This window comes from Doryrhamphus excisus, chromosome 1, assembly GCF_030265055.1.
Source record: "Doryrhamphus excisus isolate RoL2022-K1 chromosome 1, RoL_Dexc_1.0, whole genome shotgun sequence".
In the NCBI taxonomy this organism is placed as follows: domain Eukaryota; kingdom Metazoa; phylum Chordata; class Actinopteri; order Syngnathiformes; family Syngnathidae; genus Doryrhamphus; species Doryrhamphus excisus.
Genome location: NC_080466.1, coordinates 40524590 through 40549967, shown reverse-complemented (window position 1 = coordinate 40549967; position 25378 = coordinate 40524590). Strand labels below are relative to the sequence as shown.

The 25378-nt window shown below is 40.5% G+C and overlaps 2 protein-coding genes across 8 annotated transcripts in view; one reads left to right on the top strand and one right to left on the bottom strand.

The window, feature by feature from the left end:
* The window catches only part of LOC131120871 (sodium- and chloride-dependent GABA transporter 2-like), a 37113-nt gene extending 14104 nt beyond the window's left edge, over positions 1-23009 (bottom strand). The window contains exons 1-11 of one of the 7 annotated variants that reach the window (XM_058065261.1): positions 22908-23009; positions 20986-21112; positions 18181-18332; positions 18023-18119; positions 16202-16281; positions 14776-15173; positions 14540-14691; positions 13862-14009; positions 10766-11063; positions 9512-9621; positions 6391-6490 (exon numbers count right to left, since the gene is read on the bottom strand). The gene's annotated coding sequence lies outside the window, so the exon portion shown is untranslated. Of the gene's footprint in view, positions 1-18; positions 278-6390; positions 6538-9511; positions 9622-10765; positions 11064-13861; positions 14010-14539; positions 15291-16201; positions 16282-18022; positions 18120-18180; positions 18333-20985; positions 21113-22907 lie in introns of those variants that run through there. The other 6 variants (XM_058065260.1, XM_058065262.1, XM_058065263.1 and 3 more) reach the window with 6 other exon arrangements.
* Positions 13074-21273, top strand: LOC131120948 (sodium- and chloride-dependent GABA transporter 2-like). Its single transcript, XM_058065268.1, has 15 exons — positions 13074-13164; positions 13843-14026; positions 14525-14659; positions 14726-14866; positions 14939-15011; positions 15069-15201; positions 15975-16109; positions 16208-16311; positions 17799-17923; positions 17997-18109; positions 18186-18323; positions 19841-19940; positions 20013-20113; positions 20542-20712; positions 20949-21273. The coding sequence occupies exons 2-15, from the start codon at positions 13849-13851 to the stop codon at positions 21114-21116; spliced, it is 1815 nt and encodes a 604-aa protein (XP_057921251.1). The 5' UTR covers positions 13074-13164; positions 13843-13848; the 3' UTR covers positions 21117-21273.
* Positions 23010-25378: the final 2369 nt, after the last annotated feature.

Sequence of the window (25378 nt, the reverse complement as noted above, 5' to 3'; positions counted from 1 at the left end):
CAATGAAGTGGAGATTACCTGTGTAACACGACTCATCTTCATTGCCACTTATTGCGTCGCTCTGACTCACCAACACGATGAAGAGATTTTAATGTACAAAAAGTTGTGGTCTACAAGACGGTACTTTGTTTTTGTGAGTGTTAATCCATACGAGGAAGACCGGCATTGACGATGTCATTATGCTGAGCGTGAGAGTGGCTGTGAATGGAAAAAAAACCCACACACATTTCATAGATTCTATCGCGAGAAGTGCATCTACATTCTCGTGTCCTGCCATAGCAACCAAAGATGGGAAGGCTCCTAAAATACAAAATGTAGCTAAAGTTACTTAATTGGTACTCCACAGATGTACTGGATTTTTTAATTAATGCTAAATGTTTATGAATTTAAGAGCAAAAATAAAATAAATCATCACCTACTGTTTCAAGGTGCATTTTATTAAGGTGTTTTTCTTCCATTTTAAAAAATAATTAAATGCCAAGATTTTTAGTAATGTGAGCCATGCAATAAAAAACTACCATTATGGATTATAAAGCCTTTCAGTTGTTTGAAAATTGAAATAAGGAAGCAAATATTTTAGCAAAATATTTTACTTTCGCTTTCATATTTTAGTAATGTAAAAGAAAAAATGGAATAGTGGATTATATGTTACGAAATTTCTATTATAATAAATAAACCATATTTATGAAATGTTTTTGTTTTTGCCTCCAGGAAAGAATGATTCATTCATTCATTTTCTACCGCTTTTTCCTCACGAGGGTCGCGGGGGGTGCTGGAGCCTATCCCAGCTGTCTTCGGGCGAGAGGCGGGGTACACCCTGGACTGGTCGCCAGCCAATCACAGGGCACATATAGACAAACAACCATTCACACTCACATTCATACCTATGGACAATTTGGAGTCGCTAATTAACCTAGCATGTTTTTGGAATGTGGGAGGAAACCGGAGTACCCGGAGAAAACCCACGCATGCACGGGGAGAACATGCAAACTCCACACAGAGATGGCCGAGGGCGGGGACCGAACCCTGGTCTCCTAGCTGTGAGGTCTGCGCACTAACCACCAGACCGCCGTGCCGCCGGAAAGAATGATTATTAAAACTAATTTAATAATTGCACTATTTGTGTAAACATGTGACAATAATGCATTTCATTTTTTCCCCAGTTGTATTAATAATAGTATTAGTAATTCCTACAAGATAAATATTTGTGAAAGCAATTTAGTTCAAATGCAATGTGGTGGTGTATAAAGGCCGAATCATAGGCCAAGTAGGCCCAAATACTTGTGGACCTCAACGTACATCAGTGTGAAATATACATGTAAGATGTGCACACAAAAGAATGCCAGTAGCATTCACTGTCAATGTCTTCTAAATAATGCTGCAATCACTGGGACAAACCCAAAACCCTAACTAAGAGGCAGGCAGAAAGTACTGCACAATAAAAACAACAAGTCATCTTATTCTGGTGAAAAAAAACAAAGTTTGCGAACAGAGAATATGCACAAACTTTGGGTATCCAAAGCAAAAACGTCCAAAGATGCAGGTGTCAGCATGCAAGCAGGAGCACGCTTCAAGAGCTGACAAGCAGCATGAAGCCAAAGACATTGGGTCTAGTCGAACACTTGACAGAGAAGAGCCTTATATAAATACAGTGAGAGAAGTGGAGGCAGCTGAGCATGAGGGGAGGAAACGCAGGGGACTGTGCATGATGGCAAACAGCAGGTGACATGGGAGCAAAAGAGTCCAGCAGCTTCCAGGAAACTGGCACAAAGAGGCAAGAATGAAAAGAGCAATTACAGTACATAGTATACACACAAGGTCCTATTAATACACTTTGGCAGAGCTGATGATGCAAATAATAATAATACAGTGCATCAGAATTGAAGCATCTTGGGAGTAGATATGAGTTTGGGATGCTGCGATACCGAACACATGGACTAACTGTACAGTTTGCAGTTTATTTAATTTGATGCATGTTTTGGAGTAATACAAATACACGGGAAATCAATAGATCAACAATATATGTTTTAGTTTATGGTAAAAAAAAATGAATAGCATAAAATAATAAAAATATTTAATCTGTCCTGCTCAACTAATTTGTGCGATCCACTATTTATGCCTGGCAACCTTTGAAGTGTACACTATTTCAGCCTCTGACGGATGAAAATGTTTTTCTCTTGCTGGGAATCACCAACCCCAACCACTTCTGTCTGAGCTTGCCTCATAGAAAGCTTTCCTGGGAGCCTAACATAACAACTGTAAATAGAGCGAAGAAGAACTGCGGGCAGGACAGTCCTAGAGCGTATCTGGCCTACATCGCGTGCCCATATAAGGAACCCCGGCTCCGTTTGACGTCACAGAGAGCCAGTGTTATATTATATATAAATATTCTCTGAAATCGAGCGTTCAGAGCCATCCCAAATTTCTTCCTGGCTAACTTTCTAATGCGAAAACATCATTATCTGAAACTATGGCATGGTTCAACACAAGAATACAACATTCGAACTACATTTGTACATCAGAAAAGTGGAAAAAATCACAATAGTTCCCCTTTAAGGAGTGGGACAGGAGGCCATAAACGTTAGCAACACTAGCATAGCCTTGTAAGCTACAGTGCAAACTCACATTTTAATGTTTAACGTCGGTTTGCTCATTTGCAAGTGGGCTCTAAAGAAGTTTGGGATGGCTCAAAACGCTCGGTTTGAAAAGGCGTGGTAAAACCGGTCCTTTGTGACATCACAGAGAGGTGGACTTTCTTTTATGGTTCATAGTTAGGAAGCACTTTGGGCGTGTGATCAATCACAGCGGAGTGGGCATGCCCGGAGGCGGGCCATGGGTGGAATAAAGTAAAACTGACTGTTATGGCAGGAAGTACATATAAAAGGAAATACAGATGAAATTGAAAAAGTTTTCTTTGTGGGTTATTGTGTGTAGCTGCTCTATAGGAGACCACAAACTCAATACAAAGGGTCGAAAAATGAACATAATATGTCCCAGTTAATAATTCTTCCCTGTTGTTTTGTCACTTTCCTGTTACCCCTCGGGTTGCAGTTTTGAGAAACATCTTACATAATCTCATGAGGTTAAAATGAGTCAGTCATGATTACCGTGAGTTATGACTTGCCTGGCTTTGTGTTCAGGTGCGATGTTCGCCACAAACAAAGCCGCACGATCGCACTTGATTTTCTGAGAAAACGAGCTACAGCTGCGATGAGCCTTGCTTGTGAGAGTGCTCATTTTTTTTGTTTGCCGATAGAAATTGAACTTTTGACACTGTGAAGACAATGACCGCAGTCTTGCCCGCAAGTGGGTCACCAGAGGGCCAAAGCTGCTTGGCAACAGAGGGACTTTTCTCCTCAATGTTGCTTTTGTGTGGTCCTGCCTTTGGCTTCACTGTGGGAGTGTGGCAAATAATCGTGCAAATGTGTGTAAAATGATGCCTGGGCCCAAAGTCACCACATATGGTTAGAGTCTAATAAAGAAGATGCATCATCAAGGCAGACTTTGACCCCACCGACCACACCTCCTGGAGGGGGGGGGAGGGGTCTCAGTTATTTATTAATACATCATACTATTATTGTAATGTACTTACTGTACATTCTCATTCATTTTTGGTCATACCCTCACGGTATAGTTACTCGACTATATTTTAGCTACATTTTCCCACTAGTTTTTTTAGCTTATTACAAAAATAGAAACCTTTGGTGGTGCTTTGTTTGGATAGCGAAGAGAAGTAGTTCTAAGATGGATCCAGCAAGTCCTCAAAGAGAAAGTTTATTTACAGATAACCAGCTGCTTCATAAATAATTAACTATTTTTACTCTACCCTATTTACTGAAATTGTAGTTTATTTTCTCAACTCTATTAAGAGGAACAGGGACAACTTTTATAATAACATGACCAAAAGTTTCCATTTTGCAATTTTAGTTAAAACAGTTTGGTAGGTGCGTTGGTTGGAAATGTTTGTTTTGTTTTAAAGTCAAGTTTATTGATGTCTCTTGTAATAATAAAGTATGTGATTACTTATTTGGTTAAAAAAATAGCTAAAAAATACAAGCATTATTTTTTCAAAGTTTATTTCTGAAAAAATAATGCAATTATGTTACATAACTGTGTTTTAAATTAATTTTGTTCACAAATAATGATTCATTATACAGTATATATACACAGTATATTACAAACAATGTCAATAAACTCATGCGCGATTATAGACACATTGAAAAATGGAAAGAAAACAGGCCAATTAATTAAAAATTAGTGCTCACAGGAACACGGAATAGCGGGAAATACTCTCCTTCCCTACTTCGTCTTTTTGGGAATGATTTAAGACCTGGTATCTTTATGAGTGGGGGCCCTTATTTGCTAAAATGCATTAAAGAGGTTTTAATAGACTCCAGCTATTGTGCACCAGTCTGCCTTCTTCACTGCTCCTTTAAGAGATCGACGAGGGGTATGTTTGGACAAATATCACATCTGGACGCTGCAGATGTCGCGGTATCAAAGTGCACATGTCACAGCGTGTCGCAGTGGGGGAGGCACACTTTATTAGAGATGCTATCTGCAACGCCGGCCTGAAAACAACATTCTCAGTGCACACTTTGTCACTCCGGCGGCTCCCTGCCGAGCCAGGGCCTAAAAAGGACACTCAACAACCTGGACTGGTTGAGGCTCAGACTCAGTTTTACCAAGTGATTTCATTTCCATCAAATGGGAGGTGGGAGGAAGCCAGAGTACGAGTGATGTGCAGATGCATAGTGAAGTATTGATACTTCCGATACCATGCCTTGAAATCAATACTCAAATGAAAATATCAATATTTTTGATACTTTAGTCATTTCAGGTAATGTTTGTACATTTGTAGCATTGCAGTAACCATAACATTGCAGTTATAGTTAACTTCTGTGGGCCACCTGTAACTGTGAAACCATATTCATGTATAATAATGGTTAGCATGTTGGCTACACAGTCGGGACAACGGGAAGGCCCTGGGTTGGAATCTCTGCTTGGGCATCCCTGTGTGGAGTTTGCATGTTCTTCCCGTGCAAGCGTGGGTTTTCTCCGGTTTCCTCCCACATTCCAAAAACATGCTAGGTTAATTAGCGACTCCAAATTATGGGAGGTATAGGTGGTCTATATGTTTGTCTATATGTTCCCTGCCATTGGCTGGCAACCAGTCCAGGGTGTACCCCGCCAAAGACAGCTGGGATAGGCTCCAGCATACCCACGACCCTAGTGATGATAAGCGGCATAGAAAAAGAATGAATGGAACTCATTTTTTATGAGAATATTAAAAACACCCGCAACCCGAGTCAGGATAAGCGGCATAAAAGATGGCTGGGTTGGTAAAAATAAAAAATATAATTATATTAAAAAGCAAAAAAACAAAACAAAATTAGTAATAAAAATAACATTAAAATATATATATAAATATGTTTTGAATATAAATAATAAAATGATCTCTTTTTGATGTGCAGCCCAGGCTTTCAAGGGGCCACATAAAATTATATGACGGGCTGAATCTGGCCCCTGGCCGTTGAGTTTGACACCTTTTGTGTCATTTTGTTTGTAGTCTGTGATTGAAGCCTTGCCTGTCAGCAGCAAGCATACAACCAAACGTTATCTTTGGAATTGCCATGAACGAGTTGAATCTGCAGGAGCCCGCCATATTAGCGGCCATATTAAATGGTGTGTTATCAGAAGAGAGTGACGTGCCCTGGCTGGGGCACAATTTCAAATATGAATGCGTAATTCATCAGCAATTAGTTGTGTGGGGATGATGATGCATTCGTTGGGGGGGGGGGGGGGGTCTTAGACTTGTCAGTGTGACGTTTCACCAAGTATGTGATTCTGTCAACAACCCATGTCTATTTTCAACATCTCGGAAAGCAAATTTCCTAAACTTGGCAGAGTGAGGGATAGCTATTTATTTTTACAAGCCTGGCACAAATGGGGTGGGGGGCACAATGATGCCAATTTTCTGTCTCAAGCCATGTACTGTGAAACAGCTGTCCATCAACTGAGAATAGACTCACAATTCCCAAATTACTGTATTCATTGAAATGAACACATTATTGTCACATCCACATTGCTTACACTTGCAGTATTTGAGTGGAAGTGCAGCAGCGTATCGGTTTCTCATCATAAACGGCATCAAGCGTGCTACTCTAAGCAAGTGAAGTAGCTGCTCCTGCTGCTTGGTAGCCACTAACCTTTACCCTACATAATGTGGCAACAAGCGCCAAGAATAAGTGCACAAGAACACAAAAGCACGGCTGGTCCCTGAAGTACTCGCCTCCTTGTCTATCCAGTCAGTGTAACCTCAGCAGAAGTGTTTACACATCACACATACTGTATAAGCAAAGAAAGTGGGGAAAAAGATAGACATAGTACCTGATGAAGGCTAGTCACAACGTTAACAGTCCATTCATCCTGAGGTGAAGCTCATCTGCAAGTAGGTCTAGCTCTGATAAGGCTGAGCCCATGGGGAGCGCTTTGAGAGAGAGAGAGAGAGAGAAAGAGAGAGAGTGCTGTGCATGTGCAATAAAGAGAAGAGCAAGATGGACTAGCCTCGGAGGCGAGACGAGGGCAAGCCGAGGGGGGGGGGGCGGTCTGTGTGTGTCACAGCGCGGAAATACAGGCGGGGTCTATTCAACAAGGCCACATGGTCCCTGAGTGAGGTGGGGGCATAGTGGGGGATGAGCGCCACAGTTGACGGGTCTTTCTGTGTGACTCAAACCCTTCTAAGTGCTACTCGTTTGTTCACACAGTAAAAACGGGGGTCATGACTTTCATTGGGGTGCCAATTGGTGCTGTACTGTACAATCACTCCTGATCAAATTCTTAAGACCAGTTGAAAAATTGCAAGAATTGATATTTTGCACTGTTGGATCTTTTGTTGGAAAATGCAAAAAGACGATGTGGGAGTGAGACAAATTTTTTTTATCCATCCATCAAAGCTTATCCGAGGTTTGGTCGCAGGGGAAGCAGCCCAAACAGCGAGACCCGAACTTCCCTCTACTTGGCCACTTCGTCCGGCTCCTCCTGGCGGATCTCAAGGCATTCCCAGGCCAGTTGGGAGACATAGTCTCTCCAAGTGTCCTGGGTCTTCCCCTTAGGCCTTCTACCTTTTGGACGTGCCCTGAACACCTCCCCAGGGAGGCGTCCAGGAGGTATCCTAACCAGATGCCCAAGCCAGGAGCAGTTCCACTCCGAGTCTAAGGGAGTACACTAAATAATATCTGGCCAAGTGATCTACAAGACGTGGAAGTCTGTCTACATATGTGAGGCCAGAGGTCATTGTGTCACATGACCTCTTCATCTGCTTTTAGGCAGACTTATCTTCACTTGAAATATTCCCAGTAAGGGAACTGGGACTTAGCCTCGCCAGCCTGGACAGGCATGTAAACAGACCCAACACACACACAATGTAAAATATATTGAAAAACCATAGTCCATAAGGGCAAATATACCTGTGCAGGTTTTAGTCATGCTTGGGTTGCACTGTGCGGATTTCACAGAGGATTTGCTCGTTTCAAAGTAATTATCCTGATCAATAATTTATTGTATAATACCTGTGTTGTTTTATTGTTACTTTTAGTCTCTGTCTTTGTGTTTTGGTCACATTTTAGTCAATTCTATATGTGATACTTTTAGTCCAGATTTAGTTATCGAAAGCTAAAAAAATGTTTTAGTCGATGAATACAAAAATTTTAAAAATAGCTTTAGTCAGTTTTAGTAAAAAAAAATATATATATATATATGTCATGATAAAGGCTGCACAATGTATGAGTGCAAAACATGCTAGGTTAATTGGCGACTCCAAATTGTCCATATGTATGAATGTGAGTGTGAATGGTTGTTTGTCTATATGTGCCCTGTGATTGGCTGGCCACCAGTCCAGGGTGTCCTTTCGCCCCAAGACAGCTGGGATAGGCTCCAGCATCCCACCACCCTCATGAGGATAAGTGGTACAGAAACTGGCTGGATGTCATGATAGATGTGATTCACGTTTGATCCACTAGATGATGCTACTAGATATAGTAGTATAAATACTAGATGATGTTACTAGATATAGTAGTATAGATACTAGATGATGCCACTAGATATAGTGTGCAGGTGTGAATCACATTAGCTGAAAACAGGAAGTACCTGTGTGTATGTTGTTGGCTCGCTGCAAGCTGAGATAAGTCAAAGAAGCCTGTTGTTCTTAATGTTTCATAGAAACATGACATGATACCGGGCGGCACGGCGGTCGAGTGGTTAGCGCGCAGACCTCACAGCTAAGAGACCAGGGTTCAATTCCACCCTCGGCCATCTCTGTGTGGAGTTTGCATGTTCTCCCCGTGCATGCGTGGGTTTTCTCCGGGTACTCCGGTTTCCTCCCACATTCCAAAAACATGCTAGGTTAATTGGTGACTCCAAATTGTCCATAGGTATGAATGTGAGTGTGAATGGTTGTTTGTCTATACCAGGGGTCGGCAACCTTTACTATGAAAAGAGCCATTTCACCCACTTGCCCACTAAAGAAAAATAGCCTGGAGCCGCAAAACGTTGTATGTTTAAAACAACATTGGAGGGAAAAAAAAAGACGAGTTGGAGTACTCTTGCTAGTACTGGAGATAAACTTTTGTTTTTAAATGAGCTCTAATTTATTTTTTAGAATCGTCAAATAACTCATTAATAATAATTAATAACTCAAATAACTCAAAGTATTACTCATTTCCCTTCATGTTAACCTGTCAGAGAGAACTGGATAGCATCCTGTCTGCTCATTCAGTCACCAGTCAGAACTCAGTCAGGATGCATTCATGGTCTCACACAAAGTTGGATTTTTGTAAACTCATAACAAAGACGTGCATTTTCACCACACGGGTGCTAAAAAATATTAAAGCATTGCAAAGGGAGCCGCAACAAAGAGGCTGGAGAGCCACATGCGGCTCTGGAGCCGCGGGTTGCTGACCCCTGGTCTATACTATGTGCCCTGTGATTGGCTGGCGACCAGTCCAGGGTGTACCCCGCTTCTCGCCCAAAGACAGCTGGGATAGGCTCCAGCACCCCCCGCGACCCTTGTGAGGAAAAAGCGGTAGAAAATGAATGAATGAATGACATGATACCGGGCTGTGGTTAGCACGTAGGCCTCACAGCGAGGAGACTCGAGTTCGATTCCACCCTCGGCCATCTCTGTGTGGACGTGGGAATGCATAAACGTAGGTTGCACAACCTCAAGTTAGTTTATGCCAGCACACTGCCCGTTACCACACACATCAGACAGCGACGTAATAATCTTTCTGAAAATCATATTCCAGGCTGTGGATGGTGGCTCTGTATTCATTCTGCGCTTTTAATTTGATATTGTTACTAAGATTTACACAATACCTCATAAATAAGATACACAAGATCGCTATAATGTAGGAACCCCCTTTAGATTTGCCACAAACTCAAACCCCTACACAACTCGTCACTCGGGTTGGGCGGGACAAAAAACATGTCTGAATCATCTTGCAATACTCACCAGGTGTCAATCTCTGAAGTGCTCTCATATCTCATTGAGTTTGTTTCCACGGGTTTCATTTCAAATCACCCTTGCATCTACTTCACTGTCTGACTGTCGCTTTAACGAACCTGCAATGAGCACACAGCGGATGGCGAAAGCCTGACAAATCATTACACGGGTTGTTAATTCATCATCTTTGTCAAGGTTAAACAAAGCCAAGTCTGAAACAAATGCTTCCTGAACTTTGCTGTATAGTAGGGCTGTTTCGATGTGGGTTTAATGCTGCAGACGCCAATACAGATCATCATCATCAGCATCATCACATGGATCAGCTGTAAGATTTTCCAGTTTACTAATGAGTGCAACCGATTAGGTTGAGGTAGAAAAATCCAGTAAAGGGATAAATGGAAGAATGGTTATCTGTGATACGTATTAGCGAATCAGGGATCAATTCCAACTGTATGCTTTGACTTCTAAATAGAGAGAGGGTGTCTGTGCCCCGGATCGAGTCAGGGAGATGGTTCCATAACAGAGGAGCCTGTTGCACCAGACTTTGGGCATGCTTGATGCCAGTGTTCCCAGGAGACGAGTGGGAATGTCGCTCCAGATGGTGAAGATGGCTTCAAGGAGGGCATCCACTGTCAGGAACTGAGGGCCAGTTTGCAGCTGTGGAATGGGCAGATTATGCATTTCCCGAATTTGGCCCCTGCGCCAGAGTTTGACACATGTGATATAGAGTTTGGACAGCTGACTAGTTTGGTAAAGTTTCATTGAGAAGTAGAGAGTTGTGTATCATCTGCGTAGCATTGGATGTTAATGGAGTGTTTTATTTTAATTTATATTTACAAAGGAAACATACAAAGGTTGAAGAGCACAGGTCTTGGCATGGAACCCTGTGGGATGCCATGAATGACCTTCACATGTCTGGATTCTTTATTATTAATGGACACAAAGGGCAGATGTTAACATAATATATTTTTATATGCATATAAGTGTGGCTGCACAGTGGAAGTGTCCACAGCTACGAGACCCGAGTTCAATCCCACCCTCGGCCATCTCTGTGTGGAGTTTGCATGTTCATGTGTGGCCGTGCATGTGTGGGTTTTCTCCGAGTACTCTGGTTTCCTCCCACTTCACCCCCCGCTACTTATATGTGCTTATATGTGTTGTGGATGACGGGCAAAATTTTAAAAAGTCCAATTTTCCATGAAAACAGTCTTTAAAAAGAAGTGGTAAGTAAGTCTTACTTACTACTAACTTACTGTTACTTACTGGAACATTGGTTTTATCTAGGCGGTCTACTTCATTGCTATCTTCCCATTCCATTCTCCTCCACTTATCCGGGTCCGAGTCGTGGGGGCAGGAGTCTCAGTAGGGAAGCCCAGACTTCCCGGTCCCTGGCCACCTCCTCCAGCTCCACCGGGAAGACACCAAGGCGTTCCCAGGCCAGCTGTGAGACATAATCCCTCAAGCGTGTCCTAAGTCTGCACCGGGGCCTTCTCCTGGTTCGGCATGCCCAGAACATCTCACCAGGGAGGCGTGGGGGCATTGAAATTGTCACACAGCAGCCCTGTAAAAAATAAAAAAAATCCATACATAAATTGAAAAATATCCAGTTAATCCATGTGATTGATGTCAGTAATTGTATGAATTACACGACTTATGTATTAATTACATGTTGACAATTGTTTGAATTAATTAATTAATTCATTCATTTTCTACCGCTTTTTCCTCACGAGGGTCGCGGGGGGTGCCGGACTCTATCCCAGCTGTCTTTGGGCGAGAGGCGGGGTACACCCTGGACTGGTCGCCAGCCAACCACAGGGCACATATAGACAAACAACCATTTTCACTCACATTCATACCTATGGACAATTTGGAGTCACCAATTAACCTAGCATGTTTTTGGAATGCGGGAGGAAACCGGAGTACCCGGAGAAAATTGTATTAATTTACACATAATAAAAATTAAGAGTGTTAGTTGCGCTCCAAGTGCATGGGAGGTTGCTGCTGGTTAAAGTAGTCCATGTTTACACAGATAATTGACTTGCGGTGTGCATGACAGCACCTTAGAGAAGAACCATGCTCTTCAAAGGTTCAACAAAACTCAACCCCACATGAGCAAACACGGTTTTCCATTCATATTGTTTTTGCCTGTACTTCATTTCAAATGAAACATGTCTACTTACATATTATATATTGATGAAGCAGTGTCCGTCCGAAGGTTTATTTAACATTGATGTCTGTTATAAGTAGAGCATTTTGTGACATTGTACAGGCGGTTGGTTTGGGCTGCATGCATGTGTGGGTGTGTTTTGCTGTGATTTACAAGTGCAGCACTGACAGCAGTTTGCTAGTTTTTATCCTCCTTGTTGAGAGTGAAGTGTCCATTATCTGACTGGAATCTTTCTATTATGTCCCAACTCTAAAAGAACCACCCCCTTTCTTCATAGTACCTAAAATACAAAAAAACCCCAACATAAACCAACAATAAAGCCTATTTTTGAGTGAATCTCCACTGACAGTGCCAGGTTTTCACCGCTGGGGCCATGTGGGGATTAATTGTAATGCCAATACAAACAATATAAATCTTCAAAATGAAACACTCTTAATGCACAAAGTAATAATTCAAACTTACTTATTTGTTGATATGATGCACACAGAGCAAGGAACAACTTGCTGCTGCGGTCTCCTCGCACCGTGCAAGGCGCACTTATAATTTCGAGTGTTAGATGCTTATTGCAATTGACGTACAACTGGGGGTACGCGTACCCTACTTTGGGAGCCAATGTTCTAAGACAACAGTCCAGTTGCGATCGACTCAATGCTATCGGAAATGGCCGCATTGCAAAAGTGTCCTGACAACACCTACCCAGTTAATTCCCATTCCAGCTAATAATAATTACAGCGAAGATCCTGGTGATACTGGTTATACTAATTGCATGGGACACTCCTCAGTGAAACCCACTATAAAGCAGTGAGGACTTTGGGAAAGACTGCTGTCTTCGCTTGACTTTTGGCAGGAAACACACTCCAGTGGCTCAAGGTAAACTCATTCTATTTTATATGCTAATTAGCATGTTCAGATATTTTTATTTTTTGTGGAGGTTTACATCCTGAACTGTAACTAAATGTAGCCTTTTGGATCACAAAGCAAAAATACCAAGATTTTTATTATTACTTTATAATAATATTAGGGCAGTCAATTAATATGGCATTTACTAATTTATTTAATCCAGTTAAATTTGTGTAATTAAGGCATGCTCACTAGAGCAAGCAAGCCCCGGGTCTGATGGATTAGTTGTGAAAGTGAAGCGTCTTGACTATGTTCTCTGATTGGTTTGTCGCTGTCAGTGTATATAATGTACGGATTAGGTATTCTTCTCTGATTGGTTTGTTGCTGCCATCGTATGTAATGTACGGATTAGGTATTCTTCTCTGATTGGTTCGTCGCTGCCAGCATACGTATTACCTTTTTCATAGATTTTGGAACTGTACAGTCCATTTTTTTTCTTTTAAGTGCGTTTATAGTGCGGCAAATACGGTAATAGTTATTCTTCACTCCTTCAAGAATATTCAAGTTATTATTGTATATTCTGTACTCATTTACAGAGTTTCTGACTTTCTGTAGTCATTCACTCGCGATTGGCTTGCGACCAGTCCAAAGTCAGGTGGGATAAGCTCCAGCACACCTCCATTACCCTATTGAGGACAAATAGCATTAAAAATGAATGAATAGTCACCGAACAATGTTTCTGTCAAATATACATTTTTTTAAATATATATATATATAGTATATATGCGTTATTTATATTACTGGGATTACTGTAAAACTGCACTTAAAAAAACACCTCGCCACATCACACCGACTAATAGCTAGCCGGCTAGTAGCTAGCAGCTAGCCGGCTAGTACTGGCTTTGGCTAGTAGCTAGCCGGCTAGCTATTAGCTAGCTTGAGTTTAGAAAAGTCAAAAGTTACTTTCTATGTTGCTATGTAAAATCAATGACCCCCAGGAAAAAAGTAATAAAAAAAATGATATGGCAACATATTGTACGTATTACATGTTACCATGAATGTGCTGTAATTATTTGTACAACTGTTGTGTAAATATGATCTAAGAGTGAGATCATTATTTTCTTTTGATCCTGTTTGTCCTGTTTTGTCTATGTGTTTTTGTGTCATTCATCAAATTAAGGTCACGGTGAAAAAATGAAAATAAAACAAAATAATATTTTTTTTACATACAAACAACTGTTTGAACAATATTCCAATAATAGGAATAAGCACAAATACGCGTGTTTATATAGTGTATATATTATATACTGCATGATATTCGCCCTAACTAAAGGTAAAAATGGATCACTTACCAATGGAGCTGGAGAACCTTGAAACCACAACAAAGCCTGCATCCAAAGACCAGCAGAGGGAGCAGTGGTCCACCAAAGTGGACTACTTCTTGGCTGTGGCTGGAAGCATCGTTGGCTTGGGGAATGTCTGGAGATTTCCATATCTTTGCTACAAAAATGGAGGAGGTAAATATGAGCTATCATTTAATAATATACTTGGGGGGGGGGGAGTTAATATAATGTTATTATTGTTAGTCATTTTATAAGAAACTAGGTATTTTGATTATGGTGACTGAATTAATCATTTTTTAGTATAGTCAAATTATATTATAAATATCTCAATGTCAACTATTTTGAGTAGATTTTACTTAGCTGAGATATGATTAATTTATTTATGCACATTTAAAATGGGTAATAAAATAGTAAAATCTACTTAAAATAGTTGAGTTTTCAAATATAATTTGACAGTACAATTATTATTGGTTCAGTCACCATAATCAAAATATCTTATTTCATGTAACCACTTACAATTATAAATTTATGTTCAATCAAAGCATTTCTTTCAGTGCTGTAACCACCGGGTCGGCAACCAAGTGATAAACGAGGGACGGATTATTGTTGAAATCACCTGATAATAAAAGCCACATATTTGAACTAACATATGATGGAATTGTGGCTTAAAAGGTGTCTTCCTCCTACCATACTTCCTGTTCCTGTTCACCTGGGGTATTCCCCTTTTCATTCTGGAGACATCACTGGGCCAGTACACCAGCCAGGGCGGAATAACATGCTGGAGAAAAATCTGCCCCCTTTTTCAAGGTGAGCTCCATCAGTCCCGTCTGTGGATCAATCTACTAATCAATAAGCATGTTTGTATATGTACAGGTTTAGGATATGGCAGCCAGGTAGTTGTTCTCTATACAGTGATTCATTACATCGTTATCATGGCCTGGAGCTTCCTCTTCTTGTTCTCGTCCTTCCAATCGGAGCTTCCGTGGGCTTACTGTCATAACAGCTGGAACACAGGTACCAAGATTATTATTTTTTGGTAAAAAAAAGTACTAGTGTGCCAGTAATTGGACTCAACTTGTATTAAAGATGCGTGTCTGGGGCACAATGAAACTCTCCAAGAGAACATGAATGCCACATCTTCAGTGGAAGAGTATTGGGAGTAAGTATTACGTTATGTGTGTATGAGTGTCAGTTTTCTGACTGGTTTCTGTCACAGGAGGAGAATTTTGGGACGATCAAGTGGAATTGAAGTCATGGGAAACCTTCGCTGGGATTTAGCACTTTGTCTTTTTCTTTCCTGGATTGTGTGCTTCTTCTGTATCTGGAAGGGTGTAAAGACCACAGGCAAGGTGAAGAACATTGGATCACCTGAAACATACGTGGTTATATTTAATATTCTATTGGAAACCAGCTGATTGTCACAACAACCACAAATTATTAAAACCCTGGCTGGTAAAAGATGGTGGGCAATATTTCCCCCAAAATGTTCATTTTTCTTTTAAGAAAGTGTTTCCAATGGAGTGGGGAAGAACAATAACAGTAAGAAGACTGATGGATTAAAACCATATTTATGTCTTTTAACCACTATTGTCATTCCTACAAAAAGTTTGTGATACCTTTTTGTATATTTTAAATACACAAATAATAATAATAATATTATTATAAAAGAATGGATGTGCTGCATTTATTTTTTTAAATGTATATATATGTTTATTATTATTATTATTATGACAAAAGCAGCCATAATAATAATATAATAATACAATAATACAATAATACAATAATACAATAATATAATAATATAATAATATAATAATATAATAATATAATAATATAATAATATAATAATATAATAATATAATAATATAATAATATAATATATTACTATTATATAATAATAATATTGATATTAATTTATTAATTGAATTAATTAATATTATTAATATAATAATATATTATTATTACATTATATTATATTATATAATAATAATATTAATATCAATATTATTATATTGTTATATTATTATGGCTGTTTTAGTAATAATAATAATAATAATCATATATATATACATTTATAAAAAATAATAAATGCAGCACATCCATTCTTTTGAACTTTATGTAGGTGGTGTACTTCACTGTCATCTTCCCATACGTCATGCTGCTGGCACTGCTTGTCCGTGGTCTGACATTACCAGGAGCCAAGGATGGAATCAGCTTCTACCTCTACCCAGACCCAACACGCCTCAGCGATCCAGGGGTATCACAAGTTCTACTCTTACAAGCTGAGTCTTATCACCGTGATAAATGTAGGTGATGGAGCTGCCGTCTCGCTAAGTCAACATGCCTCACCTGCAGGTTTGGATGGATGCCGCCGGCCAGGTCCTCTACTCTTATGTAATTGGCGTTGGGGTTCTGACATCTTTAAGTAGCTACAACAAGTACAACAACAATTGCTACAGGTAAGTATTCCAAGGTATATTTGGACAATTTTGGAATGTAGTAGCTCAGAAAGGTGAGTACACACTTAACATTTCAGCAACAAGGGACGAAACGTGATTGACTGAAGGCATGTTGAGTCGATTACCTGCATCATAAACGTCACTTTCTGCCGTCCATGTACATAAATGCTAGGGATGTCACGTGAGCTCATGTTGCAACATCTCTTGAAAACGTGACAAGATTTCTCATTCAGGAAAAAAATGTCTCATGTCTCATACCCTTCCTCTTAGCTGGGATAGACTCCAGCATATTTGTGATCCTAGTGAGGATAAGCGGCATAGAAAAAGGATTTCTGGATGGTATAAATGAAAAAAAAAAATGAAATCCAAACTGTGAGATGTGCTCAAGTGTTGCCAGCTATTTCATAATAATTTTTTATGGATAGTAAATCTGTACTGTAACACAAGTTCTACACTGACTACTCTAAATTATCATCCAAGTTTTATATTTATATATCTTATTGCCCCTTGAGAAGGTATAACAAGATGCCTGCTGACGTTTGAGGAGTGTATGCACTTCTGTGATGGACTGAATATGGCAGTATTTACATGAGTTAATTTTGGCTTTATAAACATAATAATAATAACAGAAATGAAAGAAATAAATATAATAATATCAAATTGTGCACGGTCCTAATCAATCTAGTCATAAGCATGTTTGTAGAAAAAGGATGGCCGGACGGAATAAATGAAAATAAACGTACTCGTCTCCCATCTCCAAACTATGAGGTTGTCAGCTATTTCATAATAATTTTCCGTGGATAGTAAATCTGTACTGTAATACAAGTTCTACACTGACTACTCTAAATTATCATCCAAGTTTTATATTTATATATCTTATTGCCCCTTGAGAAGGTATAACAAGATGCCTGCTGACGTTTGAGGGGTGTATGAACTTCTGTGATGGACTGAATATGGCAGTATTTACATGAGTTAATATTGGCTTTTTATAAACATAATAATAATAATAACAGAAATGAAAGAAATAAATATAATAATATCAAATTGGGGCGGCATGGCGGACTAGTGGTTAGTGCGCAGACCTCACAGCGAGGAGACCAGGGTTCAATTCCACCCTCGGCCATCTCTGTGTGGAGTTTGCATGTTCTCCCCGTGCATGCGTGGGTTTTCTCCGGGTACTCCGGTTTCCTCCCACATTCCAAAAACATGCTAGGTTAATTAGCGACTCCAAATTGTCCATATGTATGAATGTGAGTGTGAATGGTTGTTTGTCTATATGTGCCCTGTGATTGGGTGTACCCTGCCTCTCGCCAGAAGACAGCTGGGATAGGCTCCAGCACCCCTCGCGACCCTCGTGAGGAAAAAGCGGTAGAAAATGAATGATGAATATCAAATTGTGCATGGTCCTGAGGCATGCACAATGTAGGGTAGAAAGTCACGATGTTTTTTTGCAACTCTATCCTGTTGACTTGTATATTCCCCAACAGGGACAGCATGTTGCTGTGCCTACTAAACAGTTTGACCAGCTTTGTGGCCGGCTTTGCCATCTTTTCTGTGCTCGGCTTCATGGCCAAGGAGCAAGGTATGGACATATCCATGGCGGCTGAATCAGGTATGGATGCTCGACGGTGCGTTTGTTAGTAGAAGGTCCTTAGCTGTTTTATTTGACATGATGTATGGTGCAGGTCCCGGACTGGCGTTCATTGCTTACCCTCGTGCCGTGGCTCTGATGCCCCTCCCTCACCTTTGGGCCATTTCATTCTTTGTCATGATCATCCTTGTGGGACTGGACAGCGAGGCAAGACCACCTGAGACAAGATCTATGTTGAATAGACTCATGTAGATCACTAACATAATCTATGTACTCACTCCAGTTTGCATATTTAGAGACGCTGATCACCAGCATCAGCGACATGTTCCCGTCCTTCTTTGTCAATAAACGTCGGCGTCAGCTCCTTCTTCTTGCCATCAGCGCTGGAAACTTCTTCATAGGCCTTACCATGGTTACACAGGTGAGATGTCTTCAACATATCAACAGATAAACATGTCATTTGTAACTAAACTTCATGTAGAACAGGGATATTCAGTGAGGCCTGGCGGCCATTTTCGGCCCACAAGTAATTTTTTATTGGCTTTAGTGATATATTGTACAAATAAAATCAATTGATTATTCATGAGTAGGGTTAATTGACTTTAAATCACAATGTAGTAGCTTCTTCATCCCGCAAATCATGTCTGACGTGTGGAAGTGGCATCATGAAACATTCAAAAGCTTTAATTTAATACGACATTTGAAGAGCAGGGCTGCACGGCGGATGAGTGGTTAGCGCGCAGACCTCACAGCTAGGAGACCCTATTTCAATCCCACCCTCGGCCATTTCTGTGTGGAGTTTGCATGTTCTCCGGGTACTCCGGTTTCCTCCCATATTCCAAAAACATGCTAGTGATTGGCTGGCCACCAGTCCAGGGTGTATAGCTGGGATAGGCTCCAGCAACCCCGCAACCCTTGTGAGGTAGAAAATGAATGAATGAATGATTTGAATGAGTCAAAACATAAAAACGGGACCCAAATACAAGACTGTATGTGTAAGTTGAAACCTGCTTGCTGCTATTTGGTCAAGCTAACTTAAGAATTGGGCTGCATGGTGGTTGAGCGGTTAGCACACAGACCTCACAGCTAAGAGACCTGAGTTCAATCCCACCCTCGGCCATCTCTGTGTGGAGTTTGCATGTTTTCTCCACATTCCAAAAACATGCTAGGTTAATTGGCGACTCCAAATTGTCCATAGGTATGAATGTGAGTGTGAGTGGTTGTTTGTCTATATGTGCCCTGTGATTGGCTGGCCACCAAGTCCAGGATGTACCCCACCTCTCGCCCAAAGACAGCTGGGATAGGCTCCAGCACCCCCACGATCCTCGTGAGGATAAGCGGTAGAAAATGAATGAATGTGAAGAGCAAACACTGGGTTTTTTAAAGGGATAGTTTCGATTGAGCTGTATGACATCCCCATCAGCAGTGTACTACAGCAACATTGACGTACACGGGATTGCTGTTAGTGTATTTATATATATGTATGTATGTATATCTATCTATCTAGTGAGCGTGCAAACCATTCATTCATTTTCTACCGCTTTTTCCTCACGAGGGTCGCGGGGGTGCTGGAGCCTATCCCAGTTGTCTTGGGGCGAGAGGCAGGGTACACCCTGGACTGGTTGCCAGCCAATCACAGGGCACATATAGACAAACAACCATTCACACTCATATTCATACCTATGGACAATTTGGAGTCGCCAATTAACCTAGCATGTTTTTGGAATGTGGGAGGAAACCGGAGTACCCGGAGAAAACCCACGCATGCATGGGGAGAACATGCAAACTCCACACAGAGATGGCCGAGGGTGGGATTGAACCTAGCTGTGAGGTCTGCGCGCTAACCACTCGACCGCCGTGCCGCCCGTGTGGGAAAGATGAAATGATGAAATGAAGTGATGTCAGTGTCAAAGTGATGAATCCTCTACTTGCTTGCAGGGAGGCTTCTATGTTTTCCTCTTGTTCGACTATTACGGCTGCAGTGGGATCGTCCTCGTTTTTGTCATTCTTGAAAGCATCTGCATCGGATGGGTCTACGGTTTGCACTGATGCGTTCCTTACATTTCTACTACTATTACTCTATTACTCTAACATGATTTCTTTTCTGAAGGTGCTGACCGTCTGTATGATAACATAGAGGACATGATTGGCTACCGACCGTGGCCTGTTGTCAAATACTGTTGGCAGTACTTTTCACCAGCTGTTTGCACCGTACGTATGACTCCTTCAATACAGCCCCCCTCGTTTTGCACAGGGGCTGCATTCATGGCAAATGGGCAAAGGCACCAAGTCAGGAGAAATGAGTCATTTGACACCAAGCTTGTTGCCACAATGATTGACAGCACCTGTGAGACCCTGGTGGTGTAATGGTACAGCTGCTACATTTTAAGGCACAGGTCCGAGATTCAATCCCAGGTCCAACATTTGTTGTTTTCCAGCATTCAGGCTCAAGTCAAATAGTATGAAAATAGCTTTTTGGTGCCAAGGACACTGCTAACAAGCTGTACACTGACTACTTTCTATGGTATTGTTAAGAAGATATAGTAAAACACAGAGGGGTGTACTCATATATGTCAGATAATCTGCTAAAGCTTTTTTTAAGCCATAAAGTGTACTTTTAATGCCAGTCTTTTTTTCAGGGCACGCTAGTGTATAACTTGGTCAAATACAAACCGCTGAAATTCAACAACACGTATGAATACCCGTGGTGGGGCTACATGATTGGAGGAGGCTTGGCCCTGTCGTCAGTGGTCATGGTGCCGCTGTGGATGATCTATGCTGTCAGTGTCACTCCTGGAACCTTAAGACAGGTACCACCAATTCTTGCAATTTTTAATTTTCCACAAAAATGTATTCTTTAATCTTAAATATTTGCCAGGGTAATTGTCTGACATCAGCCCTGGACAATAGCACTAGCCATAAATACATTCAAAAATAGATTAGATTAGATTAGATTAGATTAGATTAGATTAGATCAGTAGCATGAAACCCTGACCGCAGCATCCTTACAAGTGATAACACTGTACATGTCATTTCCCCTTTGCAGAGACTCAGAATTCTCTGCACGCCAGCGAGTGACTTACCTTGTGAAGCATTGAAACGGAAGGCTGCAGATCAAGAAGCATTTCAGGCCTCCGTGGGGTTGCACTCTCACCAAATGACAGAAAATACACTCGTCCCAAACAGAAGCGATGCCAGATGGAACGTTATCTAAAATGCATCAAAGATAGAAGATAATGTTATTGGGCTGCAAAGTGCATGTTGCACAGCTGGACATGCATACTGTATGTTATGTTATAATAATAATAATAATAATAATAATACAATTTATTTGTATAGCGCTTTTCAAAATACTCAAAGACACTTTACAGAAGAATGGAGTTGAATAAAAGCAAGTAAACAGAGTAGAAAACACACCAAAATACAACATTCATTCATTAATACAGAGTGAAAACATGAGTAAACGCGGGGCGGGGCAGATATAAAAAGTTAGACATTAAAAACAGATTTAAAGAGATGGGTTTTTAGTTGTTTTTTTGAAACTGGGAAGGTCAGGGCAAGCACGGAGTGAATGGGGCAAAGAGTTCCAGAGGGTGGGGGCAGCGATGGAGAAGGCTCTGTCTCCCCAGGTTATGCTTATAGGGGTGTTTTAGTTTTGTTTTTTTAATAATAATAATAATACATTTTATTTGTATAGCGCTTTTCAAGATACTCAAAGACACTTTACAAAAGAATGAAGTTGAATAAAAAAGACATACCAAAATACAACATTCATTGGTTAATACACAGTTAAAACATGAGTAAAAGCGGGGCGGGGCACAGCAGTCAGGTATAAAAAGTTAAACATTAAAAACAGATTTAAAGAGGTGGGTTTTGAGTTGTTTTTTGAAGGTGGGAAGGTCAGGGCAACTCTATGAATTGCACTGCTTATGCATTACTTATGTATTTATTACATTGTGACAATTGTATTAATTGTAATTGCAGTTGCAGCTGAAGGTCTTTTTTAATGTGGAAAAGCAAATGGGAATTTTGAGGTTTAGGTGGCCCTCTGCTGGCTGAATAGATACATTACATACAAGACCAATTACACAAATGGTAATAATCTGAAAACTTAGCCTGGTGTGGAGCTGATAAATAGCCCATATTTATTTTTTTTAATGTTTTATATCATGGGTGATCGTTTTCCCAAGCAGACTTTGTGACAATGGTATCTTCCAGTAGGTGAAGGGGAGTAATGGATTAAAATTATTATTTTTTTTAATTTTAATGCCGAGGGCATGTTCTCACCTTTGTATTAGAATTTGTCTAAAATGCATCAACGATTTATCATGTTATTGGGCTGCAAGGGGGGAAAGTCCATATTAAACAAGCACTGAAGTGTGTACTATTGGGGTGCTTTCTTTTTGTTTTAATTGTATGTCTGTAATTTTATTGATTCTATTAGGTATGTATTAATTACATTATTACAACTGTATTAACTGTAATTGCAGGTGGAGCGAAATGTCTTATTTAATTTAATTTAGTTGGCCGTCTACTGGCTAAATAGACACCTAGTTTCTAATTTTAGGGTTTTGTTTTGTTTTGTTGAAAAATAGTCCGCTCTTTAATAACTTGATTCTGACCTGAACGCCTCAGCAGTGTAACTCCAACAGCATATACAGAAATAGAAAGACGTAGAAAGCTCACACCCGGACACAACACACAGAGCTCGGTGTCGCCGCCGCTCAGTGCTTCAGTGCACACGCCGCCATCTTGTGTAGCACAACTTGGCAGCTCAGCGTGCGCAGTGTATGGGTATATATAGGTAGTTTACAGCCGCACAGTCGGGCATTTTAATGCCTTATCGCGTCCAGAATTTCAGAAACCATCATTAAAAACGTCGAAAGTCGCAAACGAACAAAGTAGTGTTACACAATATGGCGGACTCGCGGCGACAAAAACGTACGGCTCATGAGTTTTCAAGGTAATGTAGTTCTGTGGTTCAGCCTTCCTCATTGTTGCTTACCTCCGGATGCATTCAGGGACACTCCGAACATCACAACAACCTCTTTAATGTGTGTGTATGTGAGGTCTATATACAAAAAGACAGACAAAAAGTCGATACAGTCATCACTTACTTTGTGCCGGTTAATGCGGAAGTACAATTTGCTGCATTCAAAGGTGCTCGGAAATCCCAGAAAATAACCTCAGAACATCAGCGCAATTTACGTGGTGTCTTTGAACCTTTGAATGCAGTCCCTCGTAGCTCATAATAGCAAGGTTAAAGTGGGATTCAAATGTTGTGCTACTGCTCATTTTAGCTTGATAACCTTTTCAGCTCATTTGGAGCTCTTAATGTGTATAAATTGTCAATTTTTTTCAATAAAATACAGTACAAATGTGCATATTTCAGACATAGTTGCAAATAGTGTTGAAGAATTATTTATTCATTTGAAAACGGCAATTAATCTGATTTAAACGTTTTAATTATTGGACAGCCGTAGTTTAAAACAATTGGAAAATGCTCTATAACAGTTCAATACTCAAATATCAATATTTATTGCCAGTTTTTTTTTACGCCTCTTTGAAAGGAATTGCACTTGAAGATGCGACTCCCTCCAAAGTGCCATAAATCCCACCTCTTGAGATTAGAGCACACTTCCTGCCGGCGTTAAAGAGGACTGGAGAGAGAAAGTGATCACTTATATAACCTTTATATCACTGCGACACAGTGACCTAGAACACCTTTGATGTGATGCTTGTTAGCGGTTATGTTTGTTTGCCGTAAGCGATGGTGGCCACATCACGAAAGTTCTTATACGGTTCTTTTCTCAACGATATTCAACAATGCAGTATAGATACAAAACATGCCATGGAAAAATAACATATCAATAAAAAGTATCAGCCAATGTGGCCCACTGTGATCCAGATCAGTTATATCAGGCACCTCCCTGACCTACTGACGGCTTAGTTACACTTCCTGTTTGCTGTTGATGCGCCTGCTTCCTGCCACCCAAGTGTGCTAAACACTTGCATTGCTGTCAAGCGGGCTGGCTAATCCCCAATCAAGTCTTTACGTGTGACTTCTCACCTGCCTGGGGTTTTATGAGCCGCCCCAAGCTCCTCCATCAATCCTATTTACTGCTCAGTGAGTACAAGCAGATGGCCCACATACGCAAAGCACCGTATAAATGTATATATATATATATATATATATATTTATCTATGCATGTGCATATATGTATGTATGTGCGTATTTTATGACGAGTATGACTGTACATATTGCACATACAGTATGTATGGGTATGTATGCAGGCATATACACTGTATGTACAGTATATACGTGCATTATGGATAGTATATGCAGTATTTCCAGGCAGGTACAACTACCTACTGTATTTTTTTCTTCTTCGTCAGGGCATTCCAGATGACCAATGTTTGTGTTTCTGATTGCTAAACCAGAGACAACTGTCTGGTTTTCATGTTGTTTTCACCTCTAAATGCAGGCTACACAGCCAAAAGGCGTACACAGGCGTAATACAATAATACACTCAATACACTCAATACAATACACTCATATGTAACTTTTACTCATCTGTATACGCCACTCATTATTTGCACTAAGACCCATTCATCATTGCACTAAAATTAATATATCTGCGGAGGCACGGTGGTCTAGTGGTTAGCATGCAGACCTCACGGCTAGGAGACCAGGGTTCAATTCCACCCTCGGCAATCTCTGTGTGGAGTTTGTATGTTCTCTCCATGCATGCGTACTCCGGGTACTCCGGTTTCCTCCCACATTCCAAAAACATGCTAGGTTAATTAGCGACTCCAAATTGTCCATAGGTATGAATGTGAGTGTGAATGGTTGTTTGTCTATATGTGCCCTGTGATTGGGTGTACCCCGCCTCTTGCCCAAAAACAGCTGGGATAGGCTTTTTCCTCGTGAGGAAAAAAGCGGTAGAAAATGAATGAATGAATGAATAATATATCTGCAATATGTCTGCTCCTGTGCAATATTATTTGTATATTTTGTTCATATCTTGTATATACCTTGTTAAACTGTCTTTTTTTTTTACTCTACTTTTTTAACTTGACTATTGCACTGAAAGGAGAAGCTCTACAATTTTGTTGTACTACAGCTTGAACAGTAAACCTCGGATATATCGGATTCAATTGTTCCCACTGGTTTTGTCCGATATAAGCAAAATCCGTTATATGCGTATACCGGAAAATGTCCGTTTTACGCGTATATCGGATTTATATCCAGTATATGCGTAAATCGTATTTTATCCGTTATAAAAAGGCACTTCCTTGACTATGTTTCCAATGTACCTGGCAACGCTGCAAACGCTGAAAATGACGTCGTATAGCCGCCTGTCACGATTCGGCGAATCGGAGCGCCACGATGCGGCCATCCGATATATGCGAGGGAAATTTAATGGAAATGCATTGGAACGGGACTGGAGATTTTGTCCGAAATAGGCGAAATCC

Coding starts and splice junctions, on each gene's coding strand:
- LOC131120948 (XM_058065268.1), top strand. CDS start 13,849: ATGGATCACTTACCAATGGAGCTGGAGAACCTTGAAACCACAACAAAG. Junction 16,312..17,798: donor TACAACAACAATTGCTACAG/GTAAGTATTCCA, acceptor ATTCCCCAACAG/GGACAGCATGTTGCTGTGCC. Junction 20,114..20,541: donor TTTCACCAGCTGTTTGCACC/GTACGTATGACT, acceptor TCTTTTTTTCAG/GGCACGCTAGTGTATAACTT.